This window comes from Sminthopsis crassicaudata, chromosome 2, assembly GCF_048593235.1.
Source record: "Sminthopsis crassicaudata isolate SCR6 chromosome 2, ASM4859323v1, whole genome shotgun sequence".
NCBI classification, from domain to species: Eukaryota; Metazoa; Chordata; class Mammalia; order Dasyuromorphia; family Dasyuridae; genus Sminthopsis; species Sminthopsis crassicaudata.
The window spans coordinates 154,376,468-154,390,834 of NC_133618.1; the positions used below are offsets into that span (position 1 = coordinate 154,376,468).

The 14,367-nt window shown below is 34.4% G+C and overlaps 1 protein-coding gene across 3 annotated transcripts in view; it reads left to right on the forward strand.

The window, feature by feature from the left end:
* The first annotated feature begins 207 nt into the window (after positions 1-207).
* Positions 208-14,367, forward strand: part of NAPB (NSF attachment protein beta) — a 50,629-nt gene continuing 36,469 nt past the window's right edge. For 2 of the 3 annotated variants that reach the window (XR_012486078.1, XM_074287726.1), the window contains exon 1: positions 208-462. Coding sequence is in view for 1 of the 3 variants with exons in the window: in XM_074287725.1 (XP_074143826.1) it covers positions 365-462 (98 nt within the window). In the remaining 2 variants the exon portion in view is untranslated. The remainder of the gene's footprint in view (positions 463-14,367) is intronic. The other variant, XM_074287725.1, reaches the window with a different exon arrangement.

Below are 14,367 nucleotides of genomic sequence, written 5' to 3' on the forward strand. Positions count from 1 at the left end.
ATCGGGTCACACCCCCAAATGCAGTATCTTCAGTTTACAGGTTTGACCCACCAGGGGGCGGAAGGGAGAGAGTCCGCGCACTGCACCGGTCTCTGCTTTCTTCTGGGAAATGTAGTTTCTATCTCTTCTGACTCTGAGACTGAAGTGAGAAGATGGACTACATATCCCGAAATGCCTTGTGATCTGACCCAAGATTTTGCCCTCCTTCACTCCTCCTTCTTCCCCCCACCTCCGCGGTGGAGAAACTCTAGAGGCGCGTTCGCTAGCCGGTGGTTGGCGATTCCGTTAAGCTTGGAAGTCGTCCTCCGCCCCCGTTACTTCCTTATTCTCCATCCCGGATCCGAAAAGCGTAAAGGCCACGGACATGGATAACGCTGGCAAGGAACGGGAGGCTGTTCAGCTGATGGCGGAGGCCGAGAAACGCGTGAAGTCCTCCCACTCGTTCTTGAGAGGGTTGTTTGGGTGAGTGCCAGTCCTGCGGGGTAGCTTCTTCTTCCTCCCTCCCCACCCCCTGCTGTGCTCTTCCCGGGGCTCAGCTGCCGTCCGCCCCTGCTCTCCCTGCGTCCCTCTGGCCTCGGAGTGGGCCTGGCGCCCCGCGTGGGCGGTAGCGAGAAACCCGGACCCTCCCTAACCTCCAGCTCCCCACGGGAGCGAGATGGAGATTGGGCGGTGGGATAGCGAGCTTCCTGCCCCCTTAGCTCTCCTACTGCCCCGGGGAGAAAACTGCAGGCCTCTCGGGAGGCTACCGGATTTCCAATCCCCGGGCCTCCTGGTGACTGTCACCTCTGCAGGGTGGTTAAGGACAAACAAGTCGTCCGCCCCCCATCCGCCATCCTATCTACTAACCCATCCACCCACCCTCCCATCCATCTCTCCAGCCTCCCCAGCCTCCCGTGGATCTAGCATTTCCTAATTATGGAGCGATATTAACATGCCCTAGCCCCTGTTCAGGACTCACCCCTCAAACACCGAAGCACACAGACAAGCAACAGATTGTCATTTCCCCACCTGCCGTTTGCTAACCGCAGAACACCCATGCCCGCGTTTGTTTCTTGTCGATTGGGAGCTCTCTCTGATGGATGCTAATTTAGGGACCATCTTGACTTTTGTTTTGAATTTTAAAAGTCATTAAATCTCCATTTGGGAGCTCAGATAACGAATTTACGTCTTCCTGTGTCTGAGGACAATGGTAGTGTTTTTTTTTTTTTTTTTTTTTTTTTTTACTGATGTAATAAATATAGTATGAATATGATGCAGAGCTTTAGCTGTTATTAATCCTTTGGCTCTGGCTTGTGGCCATATTATCACTAGAGATTTAGGAAGGAAGAATGGATGAATTCTTCCCGGATTTTAGTCATTTGCTTAGTGCTTTGTGGCTACAGAGTTACTGCATAACAACCATTTTAAGGCACTCAACTTTGACGAATTGAATAAATTGCTTAAATAAGTTTCATTTCTTTTTCCAAAAACCTGTTCTATAAGCCAAAAGTAGCTCATTTCTTTAATAATAGCAAGCCCTTAAAAACCAGCATCAGAAATTCAGCTACTTTCTTAATACATTTTCAGTAGCTTCTGGTGGGAAATTTAATTTGGCTAGAAGGAAAACAATATGTTGCTGTTTCCTGAATTCAACTGCTTTTGAATTTGTGAATGATTCAGCTATTTAAGGTTTTTTAAAAAAGGATGAAATTTCCTCACTTTTGTTAAAAGGGAAAACTCACTTTCCTTTAATGAAGAAGCAGTGACCTCAGTGTTTTTTAATTCTAACAAACTTTTAAAAAATTTTACAGGTATATTAAAATTTACAGGTATATTTTATAGTACTTTATTGTTATACAGTTTTCTTTCTGTAGTTTTAGTCTGGAATCTTAGTAAAAAAAAATATGCATGTAACAGGTTTATTTTTTGTTAAGCCAACTTTTTATTTTCTTTAATTAGGTCATTCTAAATTAATAGTCATAGAATTTCAATGATGAAAAGGGACCTAGGAGAGAGTGCTTTTAGAAGAAACCAAATTGACTTAGACACTGCTCTTGCCTCTGGGAGTTTACCCATTGCTAGTAGATTTATCATTTACTGCCATTTTTTTTTTTTTTTGACACAGAATTTGAAATTCTAGTGACTATCTTCTAGGGTTTTCTTTTTAATAATTATTGATATTTAGCTGGCTCTAATAGTATACTTTAAAAAGCAGCCTACTGTAATAAAAGTAGCATTAGAATAGAACTAGAAGAACTTTAAGACAGTTTATTCATCTATAAAATGAAGATAATACTTTGATTATCTAGCAAGTAAGCCTTATGATGTTCATGTGATCTTATGTACAAAGTATATAAATGTATGTCTGTATGTAATATGCATACAAATATTTTATAATTGTGGAGTACCTTGTGATCTAGAATTATTCTTTTATGATATACTACTAGACCTTTTTTCTTAACCTCAGGTTAATTTTATTTAATGTAATAAAATTTATTTAAAAGAAATATTAAGATCATTTTCAATTTCAAATATCACCCAATGTAGGAGAAATCATTTTTATGATATATCAAATCTATATATCTAATTTTAAAAGCATAAGAATTCTTTTCAAGAAAAATGTTATTATTAAGGATTTTTTTAAGAATTTTTTTTCTTAATATACTTTTTTTCCCCCAAAAGAGCTAGGCTAACTCTTGAATGACATATAAATCATTGTCCTGAAAGGACATTTGGAGATTCATTTGTTTTGGTTTTTTCCTTTCTCAAGATATCCCTCCCAAAATAGAGGGATTGTTTTTGTTTTAAAGTAAGATTAAGTTCACATTTTTAATTTTTATCGAATTCTGTTGACCCTATTTAATTCACATACATATTCAGAAGATCACAGATCTCATGAGGGAAAAAAACAAAAACAAAAAAAACCAGTAACAATTATAAATCTTCCTAAAGTTTCCTCTGTCAGTAAACAGTAGGATCATATATCTGAATGAGAAAACTCCCAAGAGTTCCTAGAGTCTGATCCCATTACTTCAGGAAACTAAGATAGTTATTTTGCAGATAAAGTAAATGAAGGCTAGAAAGATTAGAATGACTTTCCTGAGATCACCTAATTAAGTGAACATACAGTATTTTGGATTGAACCACTAATTTTCTTTAAAAAACATATGGTATGTCATAAATCTTAAAGACGACATTAATGTGGAAACTTTGAAGGAAATTTAGGAACCCCAAAAGGTGGGTTAACTCTAAAAAGATAAAATTAAATAGGAATGCAGTTGATTATTTTTAACACAAATGGAGATTTGAGGAATATAAGTTGATAGCAGTTCATGTGAGAAATACTTTGGAAGTTTTTATACACTATATAACCTCAGTTTAAGTCAGCAGAATCACTTGGCTTCCAAAAACCCCTAATGCAACCTTAGCCAGTATAAATAAAAGTATACTGCCCATAACTATGAAACTGTTCCACTATATTCTCCAGAGAGACCACTTCTGGAGCACCATGTTTGTTTCAGGGATTTACATTTTGAGGGACATTAATAAGTTGGATCAGAGGTAGAAGAACATAATCATTTATCTAGTGAAGGGCTCATTTTTTCATGAGGAATGGTTTTGAGTATTTTTCTTGTGTGCAATAAGTAATTGTTAAATTTTTTTAGTTCAATTGCTGAATTTGAATAATTAGGAGAAGTTGAATATTTGATTTGAAAAACTGAAGATTTGAAGAACACAAGCTTGATAACTGGCTTCTGTTGAATTATCTGAAGATTTATAGAGGCAGTCATTCTGTGTAGATCCAAAAGGCACAAGTCTAACTAATCTTGATTCAAGTTGACTCCTTAGCATAGAATTCAATATTTTCTACACCTGATACCTTCCTGCTTCTTTACACTTTGTTACTTCTGCTTACTGCATGTGGTATGCTTCAGCTGAACTTGACAACTTGCTGTTATTTGTACAGTCCAATGATTTTTTTGTTTCTACATTTACTTATGAAAGAATTCTTGCTTCTCCCAATCTTTATTCCCTTTGCTGCTAGCCATCCTTCAAAATGCAACTTAGGTGATAACTGTTCCTTGAAATCATCTCTGAAGCCCTCCCTCTTATCTCACCTCCAGAAATGTTCTTTCTCTTCTTCATCCTTGCTTTTAGTTTGTACCTCTTTAATCGTATTTTATTTTATTTAATTTATTATATATTTTATATTACTTTGGTCACTCATACCTAGTTCCTGCTAGATTTTTAGCTTAATAAAGATCAATAACAGTGCCATAATTCTCTATTTTCTTTACTGTGTAGGACTGGACTTTGTAATAAGCGCTAAATAAAAACTAATGAATAGTTTTAAGGTATTATTCATAATTTTGTAAAGTCTGCTATGTAACTACTAGCCTACCACCACGTACTATAAAATATTCCAATATTCCAAATATTCCTGTGAATTTTTAAAAAGTTTGTTAGAATTAAAAAACACTGAGGTCATTGCTTCTTCATTAAAGGAAAGTGAGTTTTCCTTTTTAACAAGAGTGAGGAAATTTTATCCTTTTTTTTTTTTAAACCTTAAATAGTTGAATCATTCACAAATTCAAAAGCAGTTGAATTCAGGAAACAGCACATATTGTTATCCTTCTAGCCAAATTAAATTTCCCACCAGAAGCTACTGAAAATATATTAAGAAAGTAGCTGAATTTCTGATGCTGGTTTTTAAGGGCTTGCTATTATTGCAGATTGCAAACCACTTGAGTTACTTAGTTTCATGAGATGCTATGAATTTGCTTACTTCACTACCCTCAGTTGAACCCTTTCAAGTCAGCTTTCTAGAAGTAAATGTATCTTCAGGTGATAGATACATACTTCATTACTGGACCTGTTCTTGGAAGTGATAATCAAACTAAGGCAGATCTACCAAATCTGCAGCCAAATTTTTCACACTATCACTCCATATTATGAGGAATTTGAGTAAGACAGTATAAATAATTAAAATTACATTATAATAGATTTACTTTAATTATTTAGAAGAATCTGTGATCTAATTGATGTGTGTAATCACATCAAAGATACAGCATGCCTTTTTTGTTTTGTTACTCTTTTCTGTGAGTCTTTCCATAATACTTTCACAGAGGGTTCATCCAGTGTCTTGGAACTTTGTTCTAAATCTCTTGGCATTATGTGGCTATCACTGGAACATGTGGGCTGTCCATTGATATCTCCCACTTACTACCTGCCTGACACACCTTTTTAAATATTAAATCTCTTTGATGACATCTTTATGCCAGTTCTCTTTTTAATACACAGGAAATTACATCATTCAGTTATATAATAGCTGTTAAAATATGGGTACTGAGTAAAGTTCAGGAATTTTAATAACTCTTTAATGGATCATTCATTATGAAGACAGAGAATATAGCATTTTGAGTTTCTTTAATTAAGAATGTAATAGTCACTATACAGTATTGACAAAATGAAAACTCCAATGTGACAAATAATTTTTTTCATTTGTTTTTGTTTTAAGCCTCTGAAAAATGCTGGTTATTTGGCCCTGGGAATGTTGCTTAAATTTTCAGGGCTCTTTCATGCTGTATAAGACTAGTAATGCAGAGAATGTGCTAATCTGCATTGGTAAAAGAAGTTTCATCTATTGGTGGTTCAATGTCTTCATTAAATCACCTATCCTATTCCATTAAGTTAAACAAGGTATAACAGAATTGTCTGGTTTATGTCCTAAAATAATTTTTTTTATGATCAGACATTTTTTAAGCATGTAGGTGCCAGGCACTCTGCTACACCTTGGCATATAATGTCAAAAGGCAAAAAAAGAGAATAAAATCCTTACTTCCAAAGCACTTATATTCTTTTTTTTTTTTTCCCCTAATTTACTTATAGTTTTTATTTACCAGATATATGTGTGGGTAATTTTACAGCATTGACAATTGGCAAACCTTTTTTTCCAATTTTTCCCCTTCTCTCCCCCCCCCTCCCATGTCAGGTTGACTAATACATGTTAAATATGTTAAAGTATAAATTAAGTACAATATATGTATACTTGTCCAAACAGTTGTTTTGCTGTATAAAAAGAATAGGACTTTGAGATAGTGTACAATTAGCCTGTGAAGGAAATAAAAAATGCAGGCAGACAAAAACAGAGGGATTGGGAATTCTATGTTGTGGTTCATAGTCATCTCCCAGAGTTCTTTCACTGGGTGTAGCTGGTTCAGTTCATTACTGCTCTATTGGAACTGATTTGGTTCATCTCATTGTTGAAGATGGCCACATCCATCAGAATTGATCTTCATATAGAATTGTTGTTGAAGTATATAATGATCTCCTGGTCCTGCTCATTTCACTCAGCATCAGTTCATGTAAGTCTCTCCAGGCCTTTCTGAAATCATCCTGTTGGTCATTTCTTACAGAACAATATTATTCCATAATATTCATATATCACAATTTATTCAGCCATAATCCAATTGATGGGCATCCATGTAGTTTCCAGTTTCTGGCCACTACAAAAAGGGCTGCCACAAACATTCTTGCACATTCTTTCCCTTCTTTAAGATTTCAAAGCACTTATATTCTATTGGGGTATATAAGTACAGGTATATAAGCATATAAGTACAAGTTCTTTCAAAAGTTTTTAATAACTTTATTAGCTTCAAGAAGCTTTAAGAGAATAAAACTGCACAAAGACTTGTTTTTTTCTGTTTATATAGAATAAATAGAGTAAATACATAAGAAGTGCTTAGGAAGGGAGAGCACCCCTCCTTCACACATCTTCATTATTATTGCACGCCATCACTACCTTAATTATTCGAATTTAGAACCTCAGCATAATTGTTTTTCTTTCCCTATTTCATGTTCTACTCACCCCCTTATTCAGCCATTGCCAGCTATCAGTTCTGCCTCAGTGTCATTCTTATCTTTTTACTCATATGGCTACACTCTTATTACTACCTCTTTCCTGGCTTATTGTTGCAGTCTACCATTTGGACTTCCTAACTGCCAATTTTTACCTTCTGTAATTCATCTGTACATATCACGTATTTGCATATACAAAAATAATGTTATTAAAAGCACAAACCTAATAATGTCACTTTCTTAAGAATCTTCAGGGGCTCCCTGTTCAGTTCATCAAATATAAAAGACTAACTCCTCAACCCTTCACAAACTGATGCTAGCTTACTTCCTTGGGTTTATTTCATATTAATTTCCTCCACATTTGCTTATCACAGGTTAAGTGGCTTAATTACTATTCTCCAAACTTGGCATTCTTAATTCTAGCTTCTATGTCTTTCCACAGACTTTCATTTATGGCTGCAAAGGATTTTCTCCTCATTCTGCCTTGTAGAATGTGTTTGTAATGTGAAGATTCAGCTCATGTCACTTTCTATGTACACTTTCTTGCTATCTTCACTTTCAAATAGTGATGAATTATTGACATATTTACATGTTTCATGCCAGAAGAATATAACCTACTGAAGGGGAAAGACAGTTTTTCATTTTGTGGTCATATTTGTAGCATTCCTTGCCCGTCTTGCATGAAGTGAATGCTTGATAAATAACTGTTGGGTTGGTGTAATGTGCTGTTGTCTTCAGAAACTGCCAATGGCTCTCTGGTCTAGAGCAGAGACTCTTTCCTCCAGAGAGCCGCCTCAAGTCTGGTCCAGACAAGACTCTCTCTATCTCTTGAGTGCCGCCCTTTTTTATCCTCCCAGAGAATGGGCTTCTGGGGAAAATTACTTCAACCAATGAACTTGTTCCTCCTAAGCATGCAAGCTCCTCCCCAGGAGGTCACAGAAGTAAAACTCCCAGTAAAGGCCAGAACTAGAGAATTGTCAAGTACCGACTCAGCACTTAGTAAGAACTTATCATCTCATTATCTCATTAGCACTTAGTAAGAACCTAACAGGTTGGATCTGTGTTAAATAATATTATTGCAGTGTTTCTCTGACTTCCAATATAAAGAACTACATATTGATTAAGTTGGTGAATTTTTAAATAAAGTACCTTCTTGATCATATAATAATTGTAATATATATTTGTATATATGCATATGTCTGTGGAGAGTTCATTTAAAGTGCCTTTAGCTTATTAGAAGTTAAGTATAGAAAATATATTTAAATTTTTCTTTAAAAATCGGGAATTTTGGCTTGATGCAGACTCTCTTCATTATAGTGGCTTTTGAGCCATAGAGATTTCTCTCCATAGTTATTGAGTTGCTAGAATACCACAATTGCACTGCACTTTTTTTTTTAACTGCACTGCACTTTGTACAGACATAGTACACTCCAAGTAAGTTGCTTTTTAGAAATAATGATGAAATAATAATGCTCCTGATATTAATTGCCCTGTTTCATTACATTCTCTAAGCCTAGAAGAACAATAGATAGAAAGAATAAAACTCATTTAATTTGGCTCTCAGCAATAAATTATTAATTTGTCGTTTATTAGTTTTCTGTGACCATAAGTAACATTTCAAATACTGTGGCTAGTTTCAAGAAAATAATATTGACCAGAGAAAGATAGCAGGAATTGGAGTCTTGGAATTGAAGTACTCTAGCTGTCTGACCATGAGGAAGTAGTCACTTCTTAGTGACTCAGGGAAACAACCAAGTCTAAGTCACAAAGTAAGCACTGGTTTGCAGCACTGGAAGGAATAATTCTTTATACTGAAGAAAGGTGAGAATCCTTTTCAAAAGTGAATAAACATTTTTTCTTCTGTTTGGCAAGACAGTTTTATTTTCCATTTCCATGTAAACAAGACATAACATTTTAGAACTAGAAATGAGAAAACTAGATCCAGAAATGAAAAAATCAGGAAATGCAGATGGGTAAACATCTAGGTGACTAAAATGTTATAAGATTATTCCAAATGGTCACAAAAATGTTTTTGATTTTTTTCTTTTCTTTCCTTTTTGGGGGGATATGTGTGATTTCATTAATGTAAATAGTACTCTCTGTAAGGAATTTCCTTTATTAATGTAAATTAACATCTTTGTAAACTAATAGCTTTTGAGATTTAGTGATTTACTTATAGTAAATTGAGGACATTGAGATTTGGAGATTTACTTATTATAGTCACATAGCTGGTGTGCTTTGTGGTATTTAAGCCCAGGTTTTCTTAAGTCAGGCCAGCTCTTGTTTTTATAAGCTTCATGCTTCATGCTTATACTTTAGATGGGCAAATTTGTCACACACCTTTAAGCTGATACAGAGGGAAAACTGCATTCCTGGGCTTAAGCCAAAACCCGAGAAATATGCAAAATAGGACCAATTATATACTAGAATCAATTATTACATGATATAAAATAATTTTATTTTTTTCATTTATTAGCCATCTGAAAAGCTTCAAAATAATAAGAGAAACAACTAACTAATTCTGAGGATTCAGCTAACACTTTTAAAGTTGGTGAAGACTCCAAATCTCTAATAGAAATAAAACAATTCAAAAACTTTATCTTACACCTTAAAAAGATGAAGATGACCAAAGAAGGTAATGATTAGTATTTGAGGAGTTGCAAAAAGAGAAATTATATACAGTTGATGGAACTATTAATATTTCCAACCAATATGGAAATCAATTTAGAATTATAGGGAAAATGTAAAGACCTCATTAACCTCCCCAGTCCATTGAATGAAGAAATACCTGGGAAGCTCAACATTCAAAATAAGGCAAGGAGCCCCTTCCCTAACCAGTGAGAATTTTGAATATTAACTAGGCTACCAATTCCCTAGGAGTCTTCTTTTCTCTGCTTTCTTTTTATTCCCCCAACTAGCATGAATTAGCACCAGATCCCAGTTTCTTTTCCCCAGTGCCAGGTCCTATTTGATTCAGATAAGAACCCATTAAAAACACATTAATCTTTTTTGGTTTTGGTACATTTTCATCCAGGACTCCCAACATGATACCATTTTCACTAGGCCTAATAGAATTGATCTGTTTATATCCACTATGACTACCTTTTTGTATGTTCCCTCAGTAAACCTAGCTTGACTTTTTCTGCATTGATGTGCTTTATGATTCCGTGTTCTGAATTTTGGTATCTTGAACCTTAAAATAAATCCATAATATGACAGGATCATGTTAGGGATAGGAACTGAACTTTGTTTCGCAGAGATTCCATTGATATTTTTACTCAGAAGTCAATGATAAAAAATACAGGCATATATATATATATATAAAAATTTTGGTGTGTGTGTGTGTATACACACACACACACACACACACACATCAAAATATTTATAATAGCATAGAACTTAAAACAAATTAGGTGCCCATAGATGGGAAATTGCTAAACAAATTGTGATACATGAATTAATAGGATATTACAAATGCATTGTACAGATATGATGAGTACATAAAAACATGGGGAGATTTAATATGAGTTAAAGAAAAAAACCATAAAGTACTATTTTATAGAGCTAGAAAAAATAATAACGTTCATCTGAAAGAACAAAAGGTCATAAATTTCAAGAGAATTGGGGGCAGCTAGGTGGCACAGTGGATAGAGCACCAGCCCTGAATTCAGGACTGGAGTTCAAATGTGGTCTCAGACACTTAACACTTCCTAGCTATGTGACCCTGGGCAAGTCACTTAACCCCAGCCTCAGGGAAAAAAATTTTTTTTCAAGAGAATTAATGAAAAATGCAAATGAAGGTGGCCTATCAGATCTAAAACTATATTATAAAGCAGTGCTCACCAAAACCATTTGGCACTAGCTAAGAAATAGAGTAGTTAATCAATGGAATAGGTTAGGTTCACCAGACACAGGAACCTAGTTAGTGATTATAATCTAATGTTTGATAAACCCAAAATCCTCAGTTTCTGGGATAAGAACTTACTATTTGACAAAAATTGTTAGAAAAATTGGAAATTAGTATGGCAGAAATTAGGTATTGACCCACACCTAATGCCCTATACCAAGATAAGGTCAAAATGGGTTCATGTTTTAGACATAAAGAGTGATATTACAAACAAGTTAGAATAACAGAGAATATTTACTTCTCAGATGAATGGAAAAGGAAGAAATTTGTGGCCGAAGAAGAACAAAGAATACATTATAGAGTACAAAGTGGATACATTTGATTATATTAAGTTAAAAGTTTTTGTACAAACAAAACCAATGCAGACAAGATTAGAAGGGAAGCAGTAAACTTGGAAAATAAATATTGATCCAACTGTCTCTACTGGGCTTATATCCCAAAGAGATCATAAAAGGCAAAAGTGTGCAAAAATGTTTGTAGCAGAACTTTTTGTAGTGGCTGGAAACTGGAAACTGAGTGGATGTCCATTAGTGGGAGAATGGCTGAACAAGTTATGATATATGAATGGAATGGAATATTATTGTTCTATAAGAAATAATCAGCAAGGTGATTTCAGAAAGGCCTGGAGACATTTACTTGAACTGATGCTAAGTGAATCAGTGAGTAGAACCAAGAGAACATTCTATTTGAAGCAAGGATACTTACACAGGGTGCTTATAGTAAGCACTTAATCAGTGTGATTGATGAGATAATGGTTCTTTAGTTCACATATACTTAGTGTGATAAAGTGATGTAATCATTCTAGTTGGCATATACTTTAGTGTGATGTAATGGTATAATCATACTGATGTATTTAAGGGCTGAGAGGACTGAAGAGAGATCTCAAACTCTGACACATAGAGGAGAGACTCACTGAGGAGACACAGAAGACTGAGACAGAAACAGATCCTTCTGCTCTCCTGCCTTCATCCCTCCTCCATCCCTCCTCCACCTCAGACTAAAGCTCCTCCAGAGATCCTCCAGAAAGCTAGTCTGAACATTACACATTCCCTCTAAATCTCTTGTTAGGATTTTATGTCCATTCTTTATTTTTTAAAATATAATGATCATTAATGTGTATTATCTATTTCTTCATATTCCTCAAATTGTTTGATTTCAAATTGAAATTTATTACTTTACTTTGGAAAATATGCAAAATTATTTCAGACAAGCTAAATGACTTACCCAGAGTAACACAAGTAATAAATAGGAGAGCTTTGACTTTAACCAAGTTTATGATTGTCTGCAATGGATTTTTTCTATTCCATTATTTCTTGTAATTTTCTTTCTTTTCTGTTTCAGCACTATCAGTGTTATTTTTGACATTTTCAGCTTCTGGTTAGATGTCTTAAATGTCCTGTGACTTTAGTGACACTTTGATTTCTGTTTCATTTATTGTCACCTTTCTGGCAAATATCTATTATGTGTTAATATAAAAATAATATGCGATATTTTGGGGATATTAAAAATTTTCCCACTATTTGGAAATAATGCATATTTGGAGATAGAATACAAGAAAGGAATAACTCATCTGCTTATAGATCTAGTTGAATTTATGTGATTCATTCACACTGATTCCTTCAAGTAGTGTGAATGTATAGATCACCAACTATAATACAGCAAGAAGAATGAGCTTGCATTAGACTTAGAATATAGTAAATCTTTCATTTTCAGATTTGGGTTTTCTATGAGACCTATTAACATTATCTTCATAGTAGTTGAGACTTTCATTTCTTCAAGATAAGATTGAAAATTTTTAGACAAAGAAAACACAAGTTTATCTATGTTCATATGAAAAAAATGCTCTAAATCACTATTGATTAGAGAAATTCTGATTAAAGTCACTCTAAAGTCCACTTTACACCTAGCAGAGTGGCAGATATGACACAAAAGGAAAATTATTGAACTGGAGTTGTGGGAAAATTGGAACATTAATGCACTATTGGTGGAAATGAGAATTGATCCAGCCATTCTGGAGAGCATTTTAAAACTATGCCCAAAGAGCTATAAAACTATGTTATCTCCTTTGATCCCACAAGATCCTTGTTAAGTCTTCTCCCAGATATCAAAACAAAACAAAACAAAAAAGGAGAAAAGACCTATTTGTACAAAAATATTTATTGTAGTTGCTGACTAAGAATGGGAAACTGAAGGGCTGCCCATCAATTTGGGAATGACTAAAAAGCTGTAAGGGAATTGTAATGGAATATTATTGTCCTATAAGAAATGACAAAGCAGGATGATATCAGAAAAACCTGGAAAGACTTATGTGAAATGATGCAAAGTGAACAGAATCAGGAGATTATACACAGTAACAGTGATATTGTTCTATGAAGAATTGTGAATGACTTAACTTTTTTCAGCAATGTTATAATCCAAGAAAATCCCAGAGGATTTTAGCATACTGCATACCTCCAGAGAAAGAACTGCTTGAATACAGACTGAAGCATGCTATTTTTCACTTTCTTTCATTCTTTTTCATTTATTCAAGTCTTCCTGTACAAAATGACTAACATGGAAATGTTTTACATGATTGTATACATATAATGTATATCTAATTGCTTATTGTCTCAGGGAGACATAGAATTTGGAATTCAAAACTTAAAGAAGAAAAAAACATGTTAAAAATGTCTTTATATGTTTTTGGTGGGGAAAAATACATATGTATTTATTTTTAAAATATATGCATGGATAGTTTTACCCTTGCAAAACTTTGTTTTCCAAATATTTTTCTCCCTCCTTTCTCCCCACCCCTTCCCCAGACAGCAAGTAATCCCATATATGGGTTGTTGGGTTTTTTGTTTTGTTTTTTTGCATCTAGTAAATTTATTTATTTTTAATACACATTGCTTTATGAATCATGTTGGAAGGGAAAAAACATAGGAGAGAGAAAAAACAAAAAAGAAGTGAACATAATATATACTGATTTATGTTCAGTCTCATTTCTTTTTCTGAATGCAAATGCCATTTTCTGTCCAAATTCAATTGGAATTACTTTGGTTCACCGAATCACTGAGAAAGAACCAAGTCTTTCATAGTTGATCATTGAACATTCTTACTGTTATTGTGTGGGTCCTTTTCCCTCCTTCAAGATTTCCTTGAGATACAGACCCTGTAATGGCACTGTTGAGTTAAAGGGTATGCATGCAGAGTTTTATAGCACTCTGTGCATGTTTCCAAATTGCTCTACAGAATGGTTGGATTATTTCACAATTCTACCAATAATACATTAGTGTCCCAGTTTTCTCACATCTCCTCCAACATTTATTGTTATCTTTTTCTTTCATCATAGCCAATTTGAAAGATGTGAGATGGTTCAGAGTTGTTTTAATTTTCATTTTTCTAATCCCTAGTGATTCCTTTTAACTATAGATAGCTTTAATTTGTCATCTGAAAATTGTCTGGTCATATCCTTTGACCATTTATCAATCAAGGAATTACTTATATTTTTTATAATCTGACAGAGTTCTTTATATATTTTAGAAATAAGACCTTTATCAGAAACACTGGCAGTAAAGATTTTTTCCCCAGGCTTGTACTTGCCTTTTAATCTTGTTTCTGTTGGTTTTGTTTGTGCAAAACCT